The sequence below is a fragment of the Ranitomeya variabilis genome, chromosome 3 (assembly GCF_051348905.1).
Source record: "Ranitomeya variabilis isolate aRanVar5 chromosome 3, aRanVar5.hap1, whole genome shotgun sequence".
Classification (NCBI taxonomy): Eukaryota; Metazoa; Chordata; class Amphibia; order Anura; family Dendrobatidae; genus Ranitomeya; species Ranitomeya variabilis.
This window is the reverse complement of record NC_135234.1, coordinates 510,565,654-510,590,724: the sequence shown is the minus strand read 5'-3', so window position 1 is coordinate 510,590,724 and position 25,071 is coordinate 510,565,654. Positions and strand designations below refer to the sequence as shown.

The 25,071-nt window shown below is 45.3% G+C and overlaps 1 protein-coding gene across 5 annotated transcripts in view; it reads left to right on the top strand.

The window, feature by feature from the left end:
• The window catches only part of HERC2 (HECT and RLD domain containing E3 ubiquitin protein ligase 2), a 262,965-nt gene that overhangs the window by 35,402 nt on the left and 202,492 nt on the right, over nucleotides 1-25,071 (top strand). For 4 of the 5 annotated variants that reach the window (XM_077296926.1, XM_077296923.1, XM_077296924.1 and 1 more), the window contains exons 5-15: nucleotides 11,350-11,569; nucleotides 12,090-12,226; nucleotides 13,491-13,644; nucleotides 14,886-14,996; nucleotides 17,906-18,077; nucleotides 18,265-18,438; nucleotides 20,748-20,936; nucleotides 22,143-22,294; nucleotides 22,396-22,553; nucleotides 22,857-22,970; nucleotides 23,368-23,619. In XM_077296926.1, coding sequence (XP_077153041.1) covers nucleotides 11,350-11,569; nucleotides 12,090-12,226; nucleotides 13,491-13,644; nucleotides 14,886-14,996; nucleotides 17,906-18,077; nucleotides 18,265-18,438; nucleotides 20,748-20,936; nucleotides 22,143-22,294; nucleotides 22,396-22,553; nucleotides 22,857-22,970; nucleotides 23,368-23,619 — 1,833 coding nt within the window. The remainder of the gene's footprint in view (nucleotides 1-11,349; nucleotides 11,570-12,089; nucleotides 12,227-13,490; nucleotides 13,645-14,885; nucleotides 14,997-17,905; nucleotides 18,078-18,264; nucleotides 18,439-20,747; nucleotides 20,937-22,142; nucleotides 22,295-22,395; nucleotides 22,554-22,856; nucleotides 22,971-23,367; nucleotides 23,620-25,071) is intronic. The other variant, XM_077296925.1, reaches the window with a different exon arrangement.

Sequence of the window (25,071 nt, the reverse complement as noted above, 5' to 3'; positions counted from 1 at the left end):
AGACCTTTTCTCATTTCCTTTCTACCCACCCTTTTCCGGGACTGCTTTTGTACATCCCACGGTTGTCCTGTGTCCCCCAATGAAGGCTCCAAGAAAGAGATTTTACGGTAAGTACCAAAAATCCCTCTTTTCACTTCATGTGCTACTTGCAGTACTGCCTTGCCCCGAGCTCAGACTACCCCGTTATGTGCGGATTGTGATCCGACCTGTGTGCAGCCGCCTCCCGCCGCCCCCAACGCCGTCTTTGACCCTGCGGAGCCTAGTCCCCCTGAGTGGGTCGCTTTCCTCTCACGTTCTATGTATTCCCTGGCCAAGGCAATAGATTCCTTCTGGGGTCCCTCTTTAAGCCAGACTACCGCAGAGTACTCTGGCGACAGTACGGACCCGTCCACCAGCAGGGGGCGTACTCTCAGTAAAGACTAAGGGTTCCAGGAAACGGACTCATGTCGCATCCCCTGACCACGGCCGTGCTTGTCCTTCAGCTTCCGCAAGCTCAATTTCTCGTTCCCCTTCTCCCGAGAACCCCAATGCACAGGACTCTGAATACGAGTCTGATGCATCTTTAGTTCAGGACTCCTCAACTTCTCAAGAGACACTTGATCCTCTTATTGACACGGTCATCAAGACCCTGAAGGTGGACGAGGAGTCCGTATCCACTCAAGAACACGTAGTGTCTTTTAAACGGTCTAAACGTGTTCAAAAGTTGTTCGTCACTCATCCTGAATTTAAGGACATTGTCCAAAAACATAGGGACCGGCCCGACAAACGTTTCACGGGTCGAAAGCCTATTGAGTCCAAATACCGTTTTGCTCAGGAACTAATTAAGGACTGGCTTCAGTCTCCTTCCGTGGATCCTGCTATATCGCACCTCGCTTCAAAAACGCTCCTATCTTTGTCTGATGGTACATCAGTCAAAAACCCTACTGACCGTCAAATTGACTACCTGGCTCGCTCTGTCTTCGAGGCCACTGCAGCGTTACTCCTTCCATCTTTCGCCGCCACTTGGGTGGCTAAGGCTATGGTCACTTGGGCTGAGGTGCTTACGACCACCGTCCACGACAGTAATCTTCCTCCAGAGGCGGTCAACCTGGCTAACCAGATTGCACAAGCCGGGGACTTTGTGGTTAATGCTTCAATACATGCGGCCAATTGCGCTGCAGAGGCAGCCGCAAATGCTATCCATCAGAAGAGCCCTGTGGCTTAGAGATTGGCAAGCAGATTCTGCTTCCAAAAAATCATTGACATCTCTCCCCTACCAAGCTGGTCGCTTATTCGGAGAAAAGTTAGACCATATCGGCTATATACATACAAGGTGTGGAGAATTGGACGGCGGACTTCCTCAGTCTCCAGGGTCTCGCCTCCGGCGAGTGGTCTCTCCACCCGGAAGTTTTCCAGCAGATTTGTCTTCGCTGGGGGACTCCGGATGTGGACCTCATGGCTTCAAGACTAAACAACAAGGTCCCCCGATTCATTGCCCAGTCCCTCGATCCTCGAGCCGTCGGAGCAGACGCACTGGTCCTGCCGTGGCATCAATTCCGCCTCCCATACATTTTTCCTCCTCTTCCTCTGCTACCGAAGGTCATCAAGAAGATCAGGGCAGGGGGGGTTCCTGTGATCCTAGTTGCACCGGACTGACCGCGCTGGGCATGGTGCGCGGAACTGGTTCTGCTGGTTGCCGACACCCCCTGGTGGCTTCCAGATCACATGGATCTTCTCTCTCAGGGCCCGATCTACCACCAGAATTCCTGGGCCCTGTCTTTGATGGCGTGGCCGCTGAATCCTGGATTCTAGCTTAAGCTGGATTCTCCCCTAAGGTATCCTCCACCATGATCAGTGCTAGGAAACCCATGTCCATGCGCATTTATCACCGTAACTGGCGAATTTTCTTCGCATGGTGCAAAGCCCATGGGCGGTCTCCTCTGGTATTTTCCATTCCTTCCATTTTGGAATTTCTCCAATCAGGACTAGAGTCTGGTCTCGCACTTAGCTCACCTAAAGGACAAGTATCAGCGTTGTCAGTTCTATTCCAACGAAAAATTGCCACCAGATTACCGGTTAACGTTCATTCAGGGAGTTTCCCGTGTGGCGCCTCACTATAAAATGCCTTTGAATCCATGGGATCTTAAATTGGTCCTTGGAGCTCTTCAGGAGGCCCCTTTCAAGCCACTGCAGGACGTCTCTCTGACCTTCCTTTACTGGAAGGTAGCTTTTGTAGTGGCTAGTACGTCAATCAGGCGAGTTTCGGAGTTGGTGGCTCTCTCCTGCCGACCCCGTTTCTGATTTTTCATCCGGATAAGGTAGTTTTGAGGACTTCTCCCTCTTTTCTACTCAAGGTCGTCTCTTCTTTTCACCTCAATGAAGAGATTATTCTGCCCTCATTCTGTCCGGCACCAGTCCATTGAGTTGAGAAAGCTCTGCACACTCTTGATGTGGTTAGGGCTCTTCGACGGTACGTCTCACAGACGGCTCCCTTCCGCAAGTCAGATGTCCTGTTCATGCTTCCAGAGGGACAACGGAAGGGTTTTCCCGCTTCCAAGGCTACTCTAGCCAAGTGAATCCAATCGGCTATTCAGGAATCCTATCGTGTCAAGGGTGCTCCTATCCCAGCAGGGATTACGGCCCATTCAGTGGGCGCCTCTTGGGCCATTCGGCACCAGGCATCAGCACAACAGGTCTGCAAAGCTGCGACTTGGTCCAGCTTGCATACTTTTACAAAGCATTACCACATTCATTCCTTTGCTTCTGCAGACGCTGCCCTTGGCAGGCGCATTCTGCAGTCGGCAGTAGTACCTTAGCTGTAAGCCTATGGTACATGCCAGCTATGTTGCTCCCCACCCAGGGACTGCTTTAGGACGTCCCATGGTCCTGTGTCCCCCAATGAGGTGTAGGAGAAATAAGGATTTTTGTGTACTCACCGTAAAATCCTTTTTTCCAAGCCAATCATTGGGGGACACAGCATCCACCCTGTTAGCCTATTGGCTTGTTATTACTTCTTTGGTTTTGACATAGTTTTATTGTCTTAGGTTTAATACTCCTACTGCTTTAATACCGAACTGGTTGAATATTGCCCAGTGAGAGGGTGTGTACTGCAGGGGAGGAGTTATTCTTTCTGTCCTCCTAGTGGCAGCAGCATAATACCCACGGTCCTGTGTCCCCCATTGATTGGCTCGGAGAAAAGGATTTTACGGTGAGTACACACAAATCCCTATTTTTGACAGTGTACAGCGGTAAGTCTTTACAGTGCACCATTATTCTAAGGACGAATGTAAACAAACTTTGTTGAAATTTGTAGAATCATGTGCAAGTGTAGACTTCAGAGCAATTTTTTTTTATTCGCTTACATCATGGCATCCCTTGAAAACTCCATAAAGAGGATGTTGAAAAACTGGCTTTAAAGGGAACCGGTCACTAGTTTTTGTCATACAACAGATAAAACGGTCACATTATTCAGCTCCATTCTATAATTACTTATATAACCCCCAACCCCCCTGTTTACCCCCCAACCCTTTTAAGTTCTCCCGCACTGTATGGAAATTGGGACGGTCCGGTCCGATGGTCGTGGTTTTGGGCCTCCATCCCTCCCCTCGGCTTCTGCTCACCGTCCTCCTTTAATTTATGTGGACTGCACCTCACATCATCCACATTGCTGAGTGTCTTTGGCGTGCTTGAAAAATATGTTCGAGTCCCGTCAGCTGCATGTGTTGCGGCTGGTTGACGCTGGCAACACATGTAGGGATTGCCTGTTTGTTAGAATCCGTTATCCGAGCACGTTCCTTCCTTACTAATTGCTAGCCCAGAGGCATGTCATTGCTGATCGCATGGTAGGACGAGCACCTTCGTTTTCTACCAGGGCTATAATAGACAATTTACTTGTAAGATTATACATTCATTTATCCTTGACAAAAAAAATGTTGGACACGCGTCATTAATGTAGCAACTTTGCCGTGTCCCAGAGTGTCTTCTTCCAGTGTCCTGAGGTCAGTACGTGCCCGGGGGACAGGCATTCACACTTCATTCAGCTGGGAGGCATATTGGAAAGCTGACCTTCTTGGACAAGAGAATCCCTGCAGTTTCCAAGAAAGGTCACCGTCACTGGTTGCTTGGGGGACATGCGTCAAGTGTTTAACGTGCTTGTGGCCTTTACATAAGCTAGTAATTTCTTGTATGATCACTGACCTGGAATTGTCACTCATCCCATTAATACACATTTTCTAATTACCTATATTTCTTGTGCATGTTTTTTTAGACGATGCGCGTTACTTATATATTCATCATTTTTATACATTTTACTTGTCCTGTCCACCATTAATCCAAGTTGATCATTAAGTTCATATGTCCAATGTGAAAATGGCAGCACCATGATTACCTATAGGATGTTTGATTCTTGCCCCTAGGAGAACTGATCCAAAGTCTGTATTCAGACCCATAAGAAGGAAAAGGACGCTGCACTCCGTATAAGGATAAGTTCACACGTAACAGATATGCTGCAGTTTTTCCATCTGGACCTGCAGACACAAGTTCTGCAACATTTACAGCAGCAACAAAGTGGACGAGACTTCATCCACACGCTGCAAAAGGTTTTCCATATTGTACCAAAAGAAAGGAGGGTAAAAAACCCAAGGAGTGTATAAGCCATAAAGGATTACATTTTCTTTACACACAAGCTTACATAGAATAGTTAAAATGCATGAAATGCCAGAGGCTGTCAAGCATTGGTGCAGGGATCCATACAAGTAGATGAAGTGGATTACATGCAGTAATAAAGAATAGTATAAAGATGCACCCTATAAGTAATAAGGGAGTACTTATGTAGACTTGTCCTAGTAACAGATGAAGGCCACATACAATAATGGGTAAGTAAACCTACATGTGATGCAGTGTGGTAGTGGAGTTGCGTGCTGCCCCAACGCACGTTTTGTAGGAACTTCTTTAGGAGGTGTCTTCAAGGTTTTATATGTCTGAGATCAATTCCACAGCATGTTAGTGTGTGTTTTCTGCAGATCATCAACTTTTGCAATTCATAGAGTGAAATCCACAGCAGATATGCATACAATGCATCTGCCTCTATTCTGATTGTAGTTTAACACTTTACTTACTAGTTGCATAGGGGTTGTCCTACATTAAAGAGTTATTCCTAAATGATTATGCTATCCCCAGTCAATGGAGAAAGTGAAAACTAAAGCTATGTGCACACGCTGCGGATTTGACGTTACGGATCTGCAGCTGTTTTCCATGCGTTGTACAGTACCATGTAAACGTATGGAAAACAAAATCCGCAGTGCACATGCTGCGGAAAATACAGCGCGGAAAGGCAGCGTTGTTTTTTTCTGCAGTATGTCAATTCATTGTGCAAGTTCCGCGGCGGTTTAGACCTGCTCCATAATAGGAATCCGCAGGTCTAAAACCGCAGGTTGAATCCACACAAAAACCGCGGTAAATCCGCAGTGCGGTTTACCTGCGTATTTACTAAAAACAGTGCGGGAAAAATCAGCACACCAATCCACAACGTGTGCACATAGCCTTACTGTTTAGTGGCAGTCAGAGCACTGGGGCTCCTGGTATACAAAGATCTGGACCCCGGGAACTGCTCTCTGTAGACCCCAGTTTTGAATGGTCTACTTCATTCATTGTCTATGCTGGAAGTAGCTGAGCATCGTGCTATGAGGAGCCCTGATCTCTGGACTTCGGATGGTCCTAGCCTCCAGACTCCTAGCAATCAGCAAGTATCGTATGGAATCTTTTTGGAATATGACAGTGACAGTAAAATACTTTTTGTTGGAGCCCCAGCAAAAATAAAATGCACTTCAGTGAATAGTTTAATATTCTTAATTTTTCTTTTATTTTCTTTGTTATATATCCTGTAAATGTAATGTTTGTTAGTTTTTGTTTTTTACTCATCTAATATACGTAATCTATTTGTCCTAAAGTTTTGTTGAGCTCATGTTGTCCCCCAGTCAACACGCTGTTATTTCACACCATGGGGGGTTACGTTTCCACTTATGTTTCCTACTGCTCCTCGTGTTGTTCCAGTGATTGAGAAGCAGACGGTTATTTTGGTCTTCATATGACCCGTCTGCTCACGGTGGATCATGTATAGAGCTTGGGCAATGTGCAGACCGCTTCTCTGTGAGGCACTCAAAAACATGCTTTTAAGTGGAAACACCGTTAGGAAATTCTATGTTTTATTTTAAGGTGTTTTTTGGAAGTTTTCTTTTCCTGGTGTAGCTTTGGAGAGTTTTTTTTTTTTTTTTTACCTGAAGTACCGTATATCTCTGCCACCTTGATTGGACAGTGCCTCATACAGTGTATTCCATCAAAATCCGCTTAGAAGAAATTACATACACTTTTTTTTAAAAAAGGTTTAAATGCGAACCTTCCCCTGTCGGCCTGATAGGTGCACCAGTTTTAGTCTTTCACTTTAAAAGGGATTTTTGACCTTTTGTGGACATGTTTTTTTTTTTATTTCCTTTTTTCTCTTAAATGCATACAATTGGGGCTAAAAATATTTTTTTCAATTTGGTTTAATTAATAATGTTGCACTATTTTCCTATAGCCGTTGTATTACACTGTCTAATATTGGCTGCAGAATGAGTTACCGAGTCGGCCACATTATCGTTATTTTCTCAGATGTGTCCCCAACTCGCCCTTCAGCCTTGCTCATTTGAAACCCTCACATGAGAACTTCTTTTTTCCACCAGCAGCCACTACATGGACTGGAGAGCTTTGCGGAGGCTAAGGAGTGGGGGGCTTCTGCATTATTCCGGCAGACACTTGTACAGTATAGTGCTCACTTGCTTTTGTGCTCTGAGGTAAAGTCATGGCTGTAGTTCTTGGCTCCTCCTTGTACTTCCTGTGGTACCTTCGGCTGTACCATCCTCCACTCGTTTCCTTTTTACCTATTTTGTTCCTCCCACATTCTTTCTGCTGAATAGGCGCCTCATCTTCTACTGTTTGGACACTCTCGTTCTGGTACCTGCTCACAGCTTTAGTACCCTGCACTGTCTAGCACCGGAGGTGGGGGTGTCTGATTGCCTGTCGCAATAGCCCTCCGTCCCCTGGAAAACAGTAACATGACATGAACAGAGATTATTTCCCCTACCCCTACGCACTGATGTGACTGACTTGCTATCTACTCTAGGGCCCACCATGGGATTTATCGGCTCTCCGGTAGGCCAGTCTGTATTTTCCCCTTCATCTGTACAAACGTGTGATTCCTTGCAGCCAATCACTGGACATGGCAGTGACCAACAACATTTCAATTCGGACAAAGCAAGGAATAGACTGTTGTGGGACCTAGACGCATCGGAACAGTTGTGGACGAGGATTACTTTTCGCAATTTGTAGAGATATGAAGAGGACTTATCACTTTTTATGGGTTTTTTTTTCTCATAACCGATATGACGGTAGATAAAATTTATAAATCAACGCTTTTACTTCTTGATGAATCATTTATTAGCTATATGAAAAGCTATCCATGTGTATTATGAAGCCCAGATATAGAGGATACAGCAACATCCTAAGGGTTAATCCACAGAAGTAGCTGTCAGGCTGTAGAACAAGTAGCTACGTGTTGAGGGTTAATCTGAATGTGTTACTGTATATTGTGCCCAGACTTTTCAGGAGAAAGTTGTGACAGGATTGACCTCAGTTACTGTTACTAGTCTTATCCTGCTGCTCATTAATACACAGGAGTCCATCTCCTGTATGTTTACTGCATCCAAAGTGCTGCCTTCTGTTGAGTGCAGGTAAATCCGCATGTGTTCTCTGAACCGTGGAGATATACTGCATCCAATACATTTCTGTTGCGGACACTAGCGTCTCCTCAAGAGAAATTGACATGCTGCGGTGTTGAAAGACGTGCCTCCTTTTTGTGTCCGTGGGTGATCCGCAGACATCTGTGTACGCATAGTGGACATTGGATTTCTAGAAATCCCATCTTCTATGCTGTAACAGCTGGCTGCTGCGGGTTTGACGATGTATAAATACGCAGCATCAAAACCACAGCAATTCCTGATCGTGGGAACGTACCCTAATATTTCTTATCCAGCGTTTCTGGTCCGGCATGCTCCCTGGTAACTAAGACTGTCTACAACCCTCCCCTTAGTAATGTGCCCCCAGCTATGATGACCTTTCTGGCCGGCATTCCCCTGAGCTACACGTTCCCTCTTCTCCCTACATCAGTGTGCGCTCCAATACATCTCCTTACTTGTAGCACCTACCGTACTACCTTCTATCTTCTCCACCAGCTGGGCACAGGAATATTATAGAGCCGGAGTGCTCCTGGAATGATTTTCTTATTGCTCTATTTGGTCACGTATTCTTTTTTTTGTAAATTTGTATCTTTTCACTAAGTATTGAGATCTTCCCCTTTTTGTTCACTCCATACCATCTTGACTCTTCGAATATTATTGTTTCGTTGTTTATGTACTTCAGATATTTTCTACTTCCATATATTTCCTACTATCTGAGTCACCATACCCTTTGTATTCACCTGTATATGGCTATGTAGCATTGCCACAACTCTAAGGCTATGTGCACACGTTGCGGAATGGGGTGCAGAAATCCGCATCTCCTGGCAGAAACCGCAGGTGCAAATTTGCCGCGGATTTACTGCGGTTTTTACTACTGCGGATTTCTATAATGGAAGGGTGCAGAAACGCTGCAGATCCGCACAAAATAAGTGACATGCGTGCGTTTCCGCACGGATTTTTCCGCACCATCTGCACAGCTTTTTTTTTTTCACTATTGATTTACATTGTACTGTAAATCACAGTGCGGATCTGCAGCGTTTCTGCGCAGAAAAATCCGCTGCGGATCCGCATTAAATCCGCATCGTGTGCACATAGCCTAAGGCTTTGTGCGCACGTTGAGTGTTTGCTTGCAGAAATTTCTTTATCTCTTGGCAGCAAAAAAGCTGTTGCAAAAATGCGCGTTTTGCAGCACTTTTGTATGCTTTTTTTTGCATGCTTTTTTGAGCTAAATAAAAGTATTTAAAAAAAAATGTTTTGTGTTGTAATTTCTTTTTTCAACACCACCTTTTTCATTCTGATGTAGTAGCATCAGGGTAATGGGATTAGGGCTTGTTGTCAGCATTGGTCATTGACACAAAGTCCTAAGGTACCGTCACACTCAGCAACTTTGCAAAGAGAACGACAACAATCCGTGACGTTGCAGCGTCCTGGATAGCGATCTTTGTGTTTGACACGCAGCAGCGATCTGGATCCCGCTGTGTCATCGCTGGTCGGAGCTAGAAGTCCAGAACTTTATTTCGTCGCCAGGTCGGCGTGTATCGTCATGTTTGACATCAAAAGCAACGACACCAGCAACGAGCATAGGGAGCGTCGCAGCGTCTCCTTCTAGCCAGTCGGTACACTCCGGCTGTTTGACATGGAGCTAACAACCAGCGAGAACGAGAAGTGAGTCACCGTTACGTCACAGGATCGCTCCTGCATCGTTCTGGAGTTGCTGTGTTTGACGTCTCTACAGCGACCTAAACAGCGACGCTCCAGCGATCTAGTTTAGGTCGGCTCGTTGTCTATATCGCCGCAGCGTCGCTGAGTGTGATGGTACCTCTAGGTTTAGTAATGAAGAGGTGTCAACCAGACACCCTCATTACTAAGCCAGTAAATAAATACAAACACACATTATCAACCTATGTAGGAGAATTAATAAAATAAACCTACATAGGTTGTAACCAATCGGCATCGAAAGAAATAAATTGCTTGGGCTCCCACATGATTTTCATAACCAGCAGAGGGAAAGCCGACAGCTGAGAGCTGATGTTAACATTCTGGGAAGGAGCCAGTAGCCATAAAGGTTCTCAGCCTATTAATATCACTTCACAGCTGTTTGCTTAGCCTTTACAGACTAGTTTACAGGGGGACCCCAGAAAAAATATGAGGTAGGGTACCCCTATAAAATCTATTCAACAAAGGCTAGGCAGACACCCGCAGGCTAATATCCTAGGAAGGGTCCATGGTTATTGGTCCCTCCCCCCCCCCAAACTAAAAACATCAGCTCTGTCACCCAAGAAAAGGCGCATCCATAAGGTGCACCAATTCTGGCACTTGGCCTCGCTTCCCCTCTTGCCCTGTAGTGGTGGCAAGTGGGGTGATAGTATTGGGGTTGAGTCACCTTTGTATTGACAGCTGTCATCAAGCCTAGAGGTTGGTAATGAAGAGGTGTCTAAGACTCCCCCATTACTAACCCCATAGTGATATTCTAAAAAAAAACACACCGCAAGAATAAAGTACTTTATTTTAAATAATGACAGACTCCCTTTATTGAATTCTAATTAAACCATACTCACCGAATGTCTAATCCATTGTCTCCTGTAAATGAATTAAAATAATAACAATATCCCTCACCTGTCCACAGAGAAGATAATAATTCGTAATGTCACACAACGATCCTGATAACTTTGAGAGCAGTCACTGATGTGATTGCTCTCAAGGACCTCCGGCTACACACTGACGCAGGAGGTTATCACTTCTTCAGTATGTAGCGCTGAGCTCTGGTGTGAGAGTTCACCAGAGTTTATCAGCTGATGAGCCCCGGTGATCTCGCTTACGACACCACTGCTGTGTGAGAAAGTTCTCACGCAGCAGTGTTGCCGTGAGATCACCGGGGCTCATCAGCTGATGAACTCGTGTGACCTCTCTCACTGCAGAACAATGACAGTTCTGTCAATGTATCACTGGTTAGAGCAGTCAATCTCCCAATGTGACTGTTCTACTGTTCATAGCCTTGGGACACTATGAATTATGTGGACTACGGCGGACAGGAGAGTATATGGTGTTTTTTTTTTTTTTTTTTTTTTGGGGGGGGGGGAGAGACAAGGGCATTGGGGGATCTGGTGTCAGGTGAGTATAATGCGTTTTGTTTTTTTTTCATTTGCATATTTTGAATTATTTCAGGTTCTTTTTTTGTTAAGTTTGAGCATAGGTGCTAGCTGTCAAGAGACTACTTCTCCCACCAACGGCCCCTGCTATCGCTTTTATCAGTGACCGCAGACGTAGTCTCATGGGAAGAGTAGTCTCATCATCCGACACCTGCTGACCTGCGTTAAGCTTTTTACCGCGGGTCACAAAGAAGCGTGTAGAAAGTTTTCAGTTTGTGAGGTTTTTTTTGGCATCAACAATTGATTCAAAAACCCTAAAAGAATAAAAAAAATGTTCTTATATAGATATTTTGTGCTTCGAAGACCTACTGATAGGGAATTTAGATTATGAGTTCCAGTGGGGAATGTGATGTCTGTAAAGCGCTGCGGAATATAAAGAAATCGTAATAGGTTTTGCGCTGGTAGTAGTCAGTAATGGAACAAAAATTAACTATTTATTTCTTCTACAGATGTGAATGAACTGAAGGAGAGCCTGTATGTGCTTGTAAAGGAGCAGCAAGCGCTCGTTACCCAGACTGCCACCACCACCCTCTCTGCTGTGAGGCTGAAGCAGAGGCTGGTCATACTGGAGCGATATTTCATTGCACTCAACAGAACTGTTTTTCAGGAAAATGTCAAAGTGAAGTGGAAAAGTAACATTGTCCCTCCTCCTGTGGCAGAAAAGAAAGGGTAAGTACTACTTACTAGTGATCAATGCCAATAAAGTTGGATGCTCAGCCACCCCATTCATGTGCGTGCAGAAATCGTATCGGTACAGGCTAGAATCAGGGCGGTGGGGTCGGAGTTTTGGCTTACAGACTCCACAGCCCTAGCTAGAATGCTCTAACACCTTGCCATGTGGGGATCTTCTGCTCCGATCCACAGATATTAGCCTACCTTTGGAAGATCCACTTCTGGTTTGGGCTCAAGACATGAATGCACCTCCTATGTGAGCGCATCATTAGAGCTGTGTATTATGGGGCTCACCGTCTGCTTTATTGTATACATTTATAAATGGATTCCACATGTGACTTTAACTTTATCAACTACAAACCTGGCTTCCACCATGGATGTACTAATGACAGTGGTCAAACTACAGAACATTGAAGAGGAGGCCTTTTTTTTTTCCATTTTTATTGTGACCATTATATGTATGCATATCTTGTCTTATTTTGCGGTTTCTAAGATTGCTGACTTCATCTTTTTGCAGGGAGGACATATTTGAGCATACATTTCATGTACACAGCTCCCGTCCAGTTGGCCAGGGGGTGGAAGGACTTGCTAGAGTGGGCTCCCGAGCTGCTCTGTCATTTGCCTTTGCTTTCCTACGCAGAGCATGGCGGTCTGGTGAGTTTCTATGAATGTTCATTGTCTATTGCCATGTGAATGATTTGCACAAATGCAAATAGTTAATAATAGTTAATACTGTAAAGGTATCCTAGGCAAAAATGTATGTATGTATGTGTACACACACACACACACACACACACACACACACACACACACACACACACTCTTTCCCAGTGATAGCGTGACATTATGTCATGTAATCCCTGGTGCCAATCAGTGCTGGCTTCACTCGCCCCTCTCATGGACTTAATTGACATCCAGAGAGAGTAGAGAGCAGTCAGAGTTCTCGCTTCCTCCAGATGTCTTTATTTGTCTGAAGGAGGGAAGAGTGAAGCCAGTGCTGATTGGCCGCAGTGATTGTGTGACATAATGTCATGTGAGCCATGGGAGTGCCAGTACCGTCATTGCTGGAATGGCATCGGAGGTGTGTATAATATAAGTTTTACTATTTCACTGGAGAGAAACCTAAAGATTCAGGAGGGGTTGTCCCTGTACAGCAACAGCCTCTGCCAACCCGGCTATGCAGAGAACTGATGCCACCTCCGTTCCCTTAATTGAAGCCTCATTGTAGTAGGTGGCCGGGAATGCCCTTGTGGGAGATGGTCAGGAAAAAATGAAGCAAGCTTCAGTTCTGTGGTCTGTACTTACAATTGGTGGGGACCCTAGAGGTCTGACTCCTAGTGACGATTAAAGGGATTATTGCCTTTTTAAGCAATTTTTATCCCACTTTCTCAATGATGTATAAACTAACAAACTGAGCTTTACGTGCCTCTCTGATTAGCTGCAGCAGTGACATCACATCAACAGCGTTGCAGCCAATAACTGAGTTCAGTGGCTTTGTCGATTGTAGACCTCCAAGCTTCTGCGCACAGTCATTGTTGATCAGCTGCACCATTGATATCACCTCAATAAATACTGAGGCAGCAGAGAAGAAGCGATGCTGGATTCAGGAAGGGGAAGTAAAGCTGTTGTATTAAAATAGGATACTCTCTTTAAGTAATAGAATATTGATCGAATGTTCCATCAGTTAGATGTGGATGCCAGACCTTACATCAGGGTTTTAGTCCTCGTCATTCGTTATATATTCAGTTTTCTTTTTTTCTGCTTTTGGTGATGCCAGTGACATGTTGCATCATTTCTTTAGCTAGTCATTCAGGCTGTTCCTTTTCCAGTATGTTGGAATCGTGAAGTTTCTCCCACCAGTGGTGCTATAGCACATATCACCGCTGTAATAATGTTGTTGTTCTTCTATTTTAACCAGGCGAGGATGCCGATCTTTGTAGTGAACTGTTACAAGAGTCGCTGGATGCCCTGCGTGCGCTTCCTGAGGCCTCACTCTTTGATGAGGGCACGGTTTCATCCGTCTGGCTTGAAGTTGTAGAGCGGGCCACAAAATTTTTAAGGTCTGTTACAGGGTGAGTTTGCAGTGAAGTTTAAAATGTTTTTTTTTTTTTTAAACTCCTCTTAGTGGTTTATTACTAATTGTGTGACTTATAATTTATGTACGACTGCACTAATTACTCATTAACGATCTGTGCATGGATTCCTGTTCTAGGTCCTCTTCCGAATGGTCCCTATAATGTTGAATTTGCTCCCCCTCCCTTTGTTCGCTATTGTGGGGGAGTTTTTTGTAATCCATGTCCCAAAGATTACATTTTTTTTGTACTCCAGAGATGTTTGCGCAGATGTTAGCTACATTTTTTTTCATGGATCCCGTGACCTTTTTGCTATAAAAAGGCGCAATAAAGGGAGAATGAAATAATTTTGTACAATATACGTGAACCCCTCTGTGCCATTTTTAAGAATTTTGTGCTGAAAACAGCAAGAGAAAATACAAGGCAAAAAAAAAATGAAATGGCTAAAAAAAAAAAAAAACTTGCAAAGATGAACCTGGTCCTGTCATTTTTGTTTTATGTGTGTTTTTTTTTTTAATTTTTTTATATTATTTTAAGCTTGCAGAAGGATGCTGACAAATAATCTGGTCAGCTCGTCACTTCACAATAAGTATTGATTACGTAGGTGACATGTCTCACTATTCAGTAAGGTCTTCATTTTACCCTCAGACCCCTTATATATCACTTAGAGCATCTTATTATACAACCACTAAACTCTCATACTCAGCCCTTCAATTTTGAGGCTAAATTGCTTATTGTCTCCAAATAGCCGAGGAAGAACAATGTTTGTCCACTTTACCAAAGCGTTTCAGTACAGTACCTGTTCCAGTAATGTGCATTTATGTGTACCGATAATTGTCGAATGAGCTTTCCCAACTATCTGCTCTTGTATACCTGCCAGTGATCACCTGGCAAATGATCAGAACTTTCTATTTGCATCAGAATCCATTGGCCATTGGGGCCAGTTTTCTTTTCCCTAAATGTATGTATTTTGGGTTAAAATACACTTTTGCAATTGAGCTTCATTAAATATATTGCTCCCTTTTGGCTTTTAAAGGATCCCTATTGTCTTTTCTCCTTATTGTCTTTTTTTTCCCTTCTTGTTGTCACCTGTTAATCTTCTTCTGCATACGATTCTGATTGTAGCGACCCAATAAAGTTGAATGAATCCTCTTGATGAACGTGTTTGTGCTGACTTTTTTGCTCTTTAATTCTTTTATTGGTAGATTAGTTAATTCATGGTTGTGTGTTTTTTTTCCTAGCGATATCCACGGTGCTCAAAGCCCCAGGGGTGCAGGAAACATTCCTCTTCAAGACCAGCACTTAGCACTTGCCATTTTATTAGAGCTCGCTGTACAGAGAGGCACTCTAAGGTCAGTCTGGATTTTAGAAGTGATGTGCTTTTCTGTCTGCCTATATAGAATTCTGACTGCCTGTATCCCTTGCTCTGCACAGTGACAGCCTGTTCTAGAGGTGGTGTCCTCTTTTCCATAGCGTTGCGGCTTTTTAGGGTTACTTTGCATTAATCACTTTGCGCACCTTGACGTCACTGACGGTTACATTCAGGGTGTGCATGTAAGCAGCACGGTCAGTCATCAGTGAGGGAGATGGGGCATGCAAAACCATTGGATGGAACAGTGCGCTGAGCTGTTTAGCCATGCCATTTTCTCCAACAACCCTAATTAGCATATTAGATTAATCTTCAATTTATGCCGAACAAAGGCAACAATCAAAAGAATAAAGATAGCGTTTTTACAGGGAATGTATCCCCTACAAGGCTATGTGCTTACTTTATAGTGTCAGTAAGGGCTAACAGATCCTCTACAACAACTGGCCGAGTCTTGCTAATTTTCACCTTTTTGCTGTATCCTATACAGGTCCTTCTCAAAAAATTAGCATATAGTGTTAAATTTCATTATTTACCATAATGTAATGATTACAATTAAACTTTCATATATTATAGATTCATTATCCACCAACTGAAATTTGTCAGGTCTTTTATTGTTTTAATACTGATGATTTTGGCATACAACTCCTGATAACCCAAAAAACCTGTCTCAATAAATTAGCATATCAAGAAAAGGTTCTCTAAATGACCTATTACCCTAATCTTCTGAATCAACTAATTAACTCTAAACACATGCAAAAGATACCTGAGGCTTTTAAAAACTCCCTGCCTGGTTCATTACTCAAAACCCCCATCATGGGTAAAGGTACCGTCACACTAAACGATATCGCTAGCGATCCGTGACGTTGCAGCGTCCTCGCTAGCGATCCGTGACGTTGCAGCGTCCTCGCTAGCGATATCGTTTAGTTTGACACGCAGCAGCGATCAGGATCCTGCTGTGATGTCGCTGGTCGCTGAATAAAGTCCAGAACTTTATTTGGTCGTCCGATCGCCGTGTATCGTTGTGTTTGACACCAAAAGCAACGATACCAGCGATGTTTTACACTGGTAACCAGGGTAAACATCGGGTTACTAAGCGCAGGGCCGCGCTTAATAACCCGATGTTTACCCTGGTTACCAGCGTAAAAGTAAAAAAAACAAACAGTACATACTCACCTGTGCGTCTCCCAGCGTCTGCTTCCTGCTCTGACTGAGATCCGGCCCTAAAGAGAAAGTGAAAGCACAGCGGTGACGTCACCGCTGTGCTGTTAGGGCCAGAGCTCAGTCAGTGTCAGGAAGCAGACGCTGGGAGACGCGCAGGTGAGCATGTACTGTTTGTTTTTTTTACTTTTAAGCTGGTAACCAGGGTAAACACCGGGTTACTAAGCGCGGCCCTGCGCTTAGCAACCCGATGTTTACCCTGGTTACCCGGGACCTCGGCATCGTTGGTCGCTGGAGAGCGGTCTGTGTGACAGCTCTCCAGCGATCAAACAGCGACGCTGCAGCGATCGACATCGTTGTCGCTATCGCTGCAGCGTCGCTTAATGTGACGGTACCTTAAGACTAGCGACCTGACAGATGTCAAGAAGGCCATCATTGACACCCTCAAGCAAGAGGGTAAGACGCAGAAAGAAATTTCTCAACAAATAGGCTGTTCCCAGAGTGCTGTATCAAGGCACCTCAATGGTAAGTCTGTTGGAAGGAAACAATGTGGCAGAAAACGCTGTACAACGAGAAGAGGTGACCGGACCCTGAGGAAGATTGTGGAGAAGGACCGATTCCAGACCTTGGGGAACCTGAGGAAGCAGTGGACTGAGTCTGGTGTGGAAAGGCGTGTGCAGGAAATGGGCTACAGGTGCCGCATTCCCCAGGCAAAGCCACTTTTGAACCATAAACAGCGGCAGAAGCGCCTGACCTGGGCTACAGAGAAGCAGCACTGGACTGTTGCTAAGTGGTCCCAAGTACTTTTTTCTGATGAAAGCAAATTTTGCATGTCATTCGGAAATCAAGGTGCCAGAGTCTGGAGGAAGACTGGGGAGAAGGAAATGCCAAAATGCCTGAAGTCCAGTGTCAAGTACCCACAGTCAGTGATGGTGTGGGGTGCCATGTCAGCTGCTGGTGTTGGTCCACTGTGTTTCATCAAGGGCAGGGTCAATGCAGCTAGCTATCAGGAGATTTTGGAGCACTTCATGCTTCCATCGGCTGAAATGCTTTATGGAGATGAAGATTTCATTTTTCAGCACGACCTGGCACCTGCTCACAGTGCCAAAACCACTGGTAAATGGTTTACTGACCATGGTATTACTGTGCTCAATTGGCCAGCCAACTCTCCTGACCTGAACCCCATAGAGAATCTGTGGGATATTGTGAAGAGAAAGTTGAGAGACGCAAGACCCAACACTCTGGATGAGCTTAAGGCCGCTATTGAAGCATCCTGGGCCTCCATAACATCTCAGCAGTGTCACAGGCTGATTGCCTCCATGCTACGCCGCATTGAAGCAGTCATTTCTGCCAAAGGATTCCCGACCAAGTATTGAGTGCATAACTGAACATTATTATTTGATGGTTTTTTTGTTTGTTATTAAAAAACACTTTTATTTGATTGGACGGGTGAAATATGCTAATTTATTGAGACAGGTTTTTTGGGTTATCAGGAGTTGTAGGCCAAAATCATCAGTATTAAAACAATAAAAGACCTGACAAATTTCAGTTGGTGGATAATGAATCTATAATATATGAAAGTTTAATTGTAATCATTACATTATGGTAAATAATGAAATTTAACACTATATGCTAATTTTTTGAGAAGGACCTGTATGTTTGATGGCAGAGATATATTTGAGAAGCTTTTGTATTAAAGTGTGTAACCTGCATTTATTTTGTGACTCCCCCCAGCCAAATGTTATCTGCTGTTATGCTGCTACTTCAACTCTGGGACAATGGAACAAGGGAAACTGATAACGAGAGGTCGGCCCAGGGGACCAGTGCACCGCTGCTTCCTCTGCTGCATCGCTTCCAGAGTATTGTGTGCAATAAAGATGTTCATAACTTGGAAAAAGAGATTCAGGTAGGCTCTTATCAAATATATTTTCCAATGAAGGTTTATTACTTGGATATGCCATCATTTTTTTTTTTTTTTTTAAGGAATGATGGTGTGACCTCTGGCTATCCTGACCATAAGGAAGGATTATTAATGTTTTCTCCTGCCCTTTTTAGGTTTTAAGTTAAAACGCATATTTTTTTTTTTTCTCTAGGTGCTTTCATGTCCTTTAAGCCCAAATGAAAACTTTTTGCGGTATCTGATATTGCCTCAGGACAATGAGCTAGCTATTGATTTAAGGCAAACTGCTGTTGTTATTATGGCACATTTGGACCGATTGGCAGCGCCGTGTATGCCTCCGCAGTGCAGCTCACCAACCTCACATAAGGTATGCTGGTCCGCCGCACCCTTCCATTGTTCCGTTACCTATGAAAGGGGTATTATCAAGTCTGGAGATATCCCTTATTTATGTGATGACTTTCTGATTGCTGGCGGTCCACCTTCTGGGAGCTGCACTTTTCTGAGTACTGGTGCTATGAAGAACCCCGTGTCACTGGAGTGCTGGTAGACCTTGTGCACTCCTGATCCATTCATTCTCATGGGAGTGTTGAAGATCAGCAGTGCTCCGCCATCTCCGGTGGTCCCATTTAAGAATGAATGGAGCAGCAGTGTGCATGATTGACCACCACTTCAACCCAGAGCCCTGGTTCTTGGGATCGATGTCGTTCTCATTGGTCGAGCTCCCAACGATCTGGAAGTTATCCATTAACCATGTAATACCTGATAGACGAATAGTGGCTAAGTGAGATTTGCAGACTGTTTTTAGCTCCGCACTCAAGTGTTAATAAATTCTGGTGAGCCGAGTGTCTTGTTCCTGCTGGCCTTGGAGCCAAGGTCTAACTTGGCTAATATGGGACACAGACTACAGACCTGCCACCCTGATCAGCTGATTTGTGACTGGGATTTCCCACAAGAATCCTCTTTCCTATGACTTAGGGATCCTAGAGGGCCATGTATTTTAAGTAGGCATTTCTAAAAGGATCATCTTTTTATAGAAGAACATGCTGGACTAATTGTAAGCTGAACGGTCCAAATATATTTTTATATTAAGCTGAAACTGTATAAAAAGTGCAAATAGAGGATGAGGTACTTTTTTGGGAATAACCGTTTAATCAGAAGAGAGCTTTTTCATTCCCTCTGAATAGTATAGGGGATAACTTGCTGATCGCTGGGGTTCTGACTGCTGGGACCCCATCACTCCGTAGATCGGAGCCGTGCAGCATCGTCTGGATGGAGCTGACACGGTGATGTTACGTCACTAATCCATTCATTGTCTATTGGAGTGCTGAAGAAGGCTGAGCGCTGCACTCTTTCTCCAGCAGTCCCATTCATGAATGGAGCAGATCCATCCTGAACAGGGCTGTAACCGAGCCTCTAGGTCCTGGAGCATCCATCTCTGTATCGCTGGGGTTCACACCGTTAGTCTCCAAGTGATCTTTACATTTTTACATAGTCCTAGTCAGTTGGGGTCCTCATTCCTTTTTTTATATAGAAAACTTTGGTTTGTTCACACTACTTCCTAATGGTTCCTGTAGGATGCAGATTGGATTGTCTGGTGTCTGTACACTTGACATAGACATTTTGGCTATGTGCACACTTTGCGGTGTCCCTCTGCGGGTTCTCCCGCAGCGGATTAAATAAATCTGCAGGGCAAAACCGCTGCGGTTATCCCTGCAGATTTATCGCGGTTTGTTTTGCGATTTTCCGCTGCAGGTTTACTCCTATACTATTGACGCTGCATATGCGGCAATATGCATCATCAATAGTAATGTTAAAAATAATAAAACATGGTTTATACTCACCCTCTGACGTCCGATCTCCTCGGCGCTGCACACGGCGATCCGGTTCCAAAGATGCTGTGCGAGAAGGACCTTCGTGACGTCACGGTCATGTGACCGCGGCGTCATCACGGTCATGTGACCGCGACGTCACTGCAGGTCCTGCTCGCACAGCAACCCTGAGACCGGACGGCCGCGTGCAGAGCCGAGAGGTGAGTATATCATTATTTTTTATTTTTACACTAATATGGTTCCCAGGGCCTGGAGAAGAGTCTCCTCTCCTCCACCCCGGGTACCCATCTGCACATTATCCGCTTACTTCCCGCATCGTGGGCACAGCCCCATGCGGGAAGTTAGCGGATCAATGCATTCCTATGTGTGCAGAATCGCAGCGATTCTGCACAAAGAAGTGACATGCTGCGGGTTGTAAACCGCTGCGTTTCTGCACGGTTTTTCCCGCAGCATGTGCACAGCGGATTGCTGTTTCCATAGGGTTTACATGTAAATGTAAACGCAATGGAAACTGCTGCGTACCCGCAGCTGCAAAAACGCTGCGGATCCGCGGTAAAACCCGCAAAGTGTGAACATGGCCTTTAGGCTATGTGCACACGTTGCAGATTTTCCTGCGGATTTTTCTGCACTAAAAACCGCAGCTCTTGGCAGAAAACGCAGGTGCGGTTTTTGGTGCGTTTTTTGATGCGGTTTTTAGTGCGGTTTTAATGCGGTTTTCTATGCGGTTTTCTCTGCAGACTGTCTGTTTGATACAAATAAAGCTTGAACTGCAGTGGGGAAAAAAAAAAAGAAGAAATTATGTCATTTCCTTGTCCAACCCTTTTCTTCTTCCATCCTCCATTTTTAGGGCTCCCTACAGGAGGTAATCAGCTGGGGTCTTCTGGGTTGGAAGTATTATGCGAATGTGAATGGCCCGATACAATGTGAAGCTCTTGCCACTCTCGGTGTTACACAAATTGCCTGTGCGGAGAAGTGCTTTTTGATACTTTCCAGAAATGGCAAAGTTTACACCCAAACCTACAACAACAATACACTGGTGAGTAGAAGGGGTTAAGTAATTTTTGGGTCTGTGGATTTTATTGCTACAGTTAGAGAGGTGTAGAAAAGTATTTGTCTGATACCAGAGAGAACCTGGTAATTGGTATATCATGCATTTTTGGGGGGAATAGTAAATGTTTATTAAGCGGATTGCTTCTTTGGCCAAGAACTATATTTCCTGACTTACGTGTGCATGAATGCCAATCACTGAGATGTCTTAAAATTGGGACTGGAGGAAGTGTTTCTGCCATGCACCTAGCCATGCCTGATATAGGGAGAGGATAAAAGCATCTTGCATATGGGTATTATAGAGGAGTGGCCCTATTCCCTTGGCTCCATTCTGGTGGACTTAAGCAGTCCTTGTATTATATGGATGGCTACACATCTGAGTGCCCGTCATTTAATAGTACATATATCTTACTACAGCTGCTAGTAAGATAAACAAGACCTCACATAGCCTGCCTATGTGCAGCGTGAGCCCCCACATAGCCTGCCTATGTGCAGCGTGAGCCCCCACATAGCCTGCCTATGTGCAGCGTGAGCCCCCACATAGCCTGCCTATGTGCAGCGTGAGCCCCCACATAGCCTGCCTATGTGCAGCGTGAGCCCCCACATAGCCTCCCTATGTGCAGCGTGAGCCCCCACATAGCCTCCCTATGTGCAGCGTGAGCCCCCACATAGCCTCCCTATGTGCAGCGTGAGCCCCCACGTAGCCTCCCTATGCACATGAAAACCTCCAATACACATGAAAGACCAAAAAATCCTCCATGTACTCACCTCGCGTCTGTTCCCCCGCCTCTTTGCCCCTGTCTCCAGTGCACCACTCTCCGCAGTGCACACCTGACTCGACGAAATTACGTCATCGCGTCAGCTGTCTCACGTGTGGATTGGTTCAAGAAAGATCCGGCTGCCCGGTTCTCCACCAAATTATTCACTACTATCTCAATCCCCAGTATGCAGATAGTGGAGGTGGGGGATGCTCTGTGCCGCCGTGGGCCACTATTTCAACCTTTCGGCTGTCTCTGTCCTGGAATAGGCAGAGAGCCGAATTTGGCCCGCGGGCCACACTTTAAGGTCTGCACTAGGTGATCAGCTGACTCCACCCTTCTCCACCACATACCCCAAACCTCCCCCACCCACCGCCATGGTTGTTTCTGATGACACTGCTCTTCTATACTGTTATCTTGTGTTTTATCTTCCACAGGGACCACAGCTTGTTCAAGGCCTTTCCACCCGGAATATTGTGAGGATTGGAGCACACTCGGACGGACAGCATTATCTGGCCTTATCTGTGACTGGTGAACTATATTCATGGGGCTGCGGAGATGGCGGAAGACTTGGTCATGGAGACACTGTGTACGTCTTTTCTTTGGTTTTAATGCATATAATACATTTTTGCCTGTGTCTATTCGGTTTTATGATGATCACCATATCGCTTCTCATTTTTTTTTCTCTAGTTCTATAGAAGAGCCCAAGCTTATTTCTGCCCTGTGTGGAAAGCAGTCTGGGAAGCAGATTGTTCACATTGCGTGCGGCAGCACGTACAGCGCAGCGATTACTAATGATGGCGAGCTCTACACTTGGGGCCGAGGAAACTATGGAAGATTGGGGCACGGTGTGTGCTGCTTTTTTGTATAGACAAATATATGCAAAACCCTAAAAAATCATTTCCTTGAATAACATTGTATAGAGATTGCCTTGTCCACTGTACACTGCAACGTTCAGGAACCCCACTAGTGGCGGCAGGTCATAGTCCCACAATACCTGGTGAAATATTGCATCATAAGTGCATCTTTTGAACATAGTAAATTTGCGGTAGTCAATAGAAAAAGAAATCGAATCATGGTTCCCATCGAGCTGCAAGCCCATTTTAATTAATGAGGTTAATGTGATAATTGTGTGATTGGTCTTCTTCTAGGCTCCAGTGAAGACCAGACTGTTCCTATGTTGGTAACTGGACTCAAAGGACTTAAAGTAGTGGATGTTTCTTGTGGAAGTGGAGATGCTCAGACTCTGGCAGTGACTGAAAATGGTGAGCTGTTTGTCATATATCTATACCTGAGATGGAGTATTTAAAGGCTTTGTCCACTACTTTACAACAATGGCTTAATGGAAATCGGCTGCTGCCATCACTTTCTGTCCATGCAAGAAGAACCACAGCTCCTTGATATATTTGATAGGTTTCCTCCTTATGCCAACATAATTGCTTGCTATGAAATGGGCCTTGGTACATGCGTTGGGATGGAGAGGCTGCTGGGAGACGTGGATTGGAGTTTGTGATTTACCATCTGTGCTGTCTCTAACGTGATGCTGATCTGCGGGCATGGGGAATAATCTGATTACAGATAAATAATGACATAACCAAAGGTACTAGCTAGTCCATAAGTGTATTTCACAGAAGTGTAACTCTTATTTCTTTCTTTTTGAAGGTCAAGTCTGGTCTTGGGGTGATGGGGATTATGGAAAGCTAGGTAGAGGAGGCAGTGATGGTTGTAAAACTCCCAAGTTGATTGAGAAACTTCAAGACCTGGACATAATAAAAGTTCGCTGTGGCAGCCAATTTTCCATTGCTATCACCAAAGATGGACAGGTCTATTCCTGGGGTAAAGGAGACAATCAGAGGCTTGGGCATGGGACAGAGGAACATGTCCGATATCCCAAAGTACTTGATGGATTGCAAGGTGAGCGGTTGATTAATATTGTAATAATGGTAAATAACAAATTAGTCAAGTGAGGGCTCAGTACTATAAATACAGACATAATGGTCACAGAATACAACCTGGGTGATAAATGTCAGTCCTAAAGCCACCCCTATTGACTTACACTGATGAGCAAAAGGGTAATGTCCAATGCTTTAGACTTTTGATTTTCAGGCTCCATATCTCCTCTACTACTTTGATGGTGAGTCTACCATCATTATATAGACCATCATCTTGGCTATCTCATGCATAAATTTGACTTGCAACTATTTAGCGTATGATAAACCGTTTCTCGTCATGTCACTGCATTTACTGTTTCTCCTACGTATCATTGGGGGACACAGGACGAATGGGTGTTATGCTGCTGCCACCAGGAGGACACTAAGTTAAACACACACAAAAGATTAACTCCTCCCCTGCAGTATACACCCACAGGCTGGACAATCCAGAGCCAGTTCTTACTTAGTGTCTCAGGAGGCACTTGGGTCCTCAGGACCCCACCAATTTTTGTTTTTAACGGAAGGGAGCGACAGGCAAATTTTCAGCTCTGATCTCTCCCGCACCAACAACGGGCAAGTACATGGAGCGTCCCTCCTGTATCCTTTCCCGCGACGATGGATGCCAGCCCTGGCTCACTTTCCAGTGTGGCGACGGTTCCCTAGCGTTCCGATCTCCCTCCCTCCCTGTCAGGCGACCACGGGGACTAATCATCCACCTAAGTTTCCTGGAGCCAGGGCACAGCCGGACAGAATGCCATGGCGTCCGTGCAGCCGCCCACTGCATCACCACTGAACATAGCGGATGTTGCACGGCGGCAGAAGCTCTCCACCCTCTCCCTACTAAGGTGAAGGTGGATGGAGCATCGGCCCCATCGCACAAGGTAAGTGCGGGGGCCGACCAGCTGACAGGGGACCGCCCGTTCAGGGATCCATTATCCTCTTTCTAATGCGGCGCTGCAGCCGCGGGGCACGGGCAATCCGGCGCTCTGTTAGGACGGTGACACAGTTTACCGTCCCTGGTCCGGATTCCAACACGGACAATCAGACTCCCTCCCTCATACAGCAGGATGGTGGTGGCAATGGCAGCGTTCCGACGCGCATAGCAGGGAATCCACCGCCCGCCCACGACACGCCCCCCTCCCTCTCTCTCTCTCTCTCTCTCTGGGCGCTTCTCGTTCCCGAGAAGCGCTCTTCTCACATCTCGGCGGCCATCTTGGACCAGGAAGTGCGCTGGCGGCTCTGCAGCACCACAGCGCACAGGACTTCAGGATCTCCCTGCCAAGCACCGCAGAACTTGGTGAGACGCACTCAGTAGGATTGTCTCTTCCCCTGCCAGTACGCTCACTTTATGGCAAAGATGTCACAGTCTAGGCAAAAACGGACTGGAAAGACCCACTCTGTTATTTTTGCTGTGTGCACCTCCTGCAAGGTATCT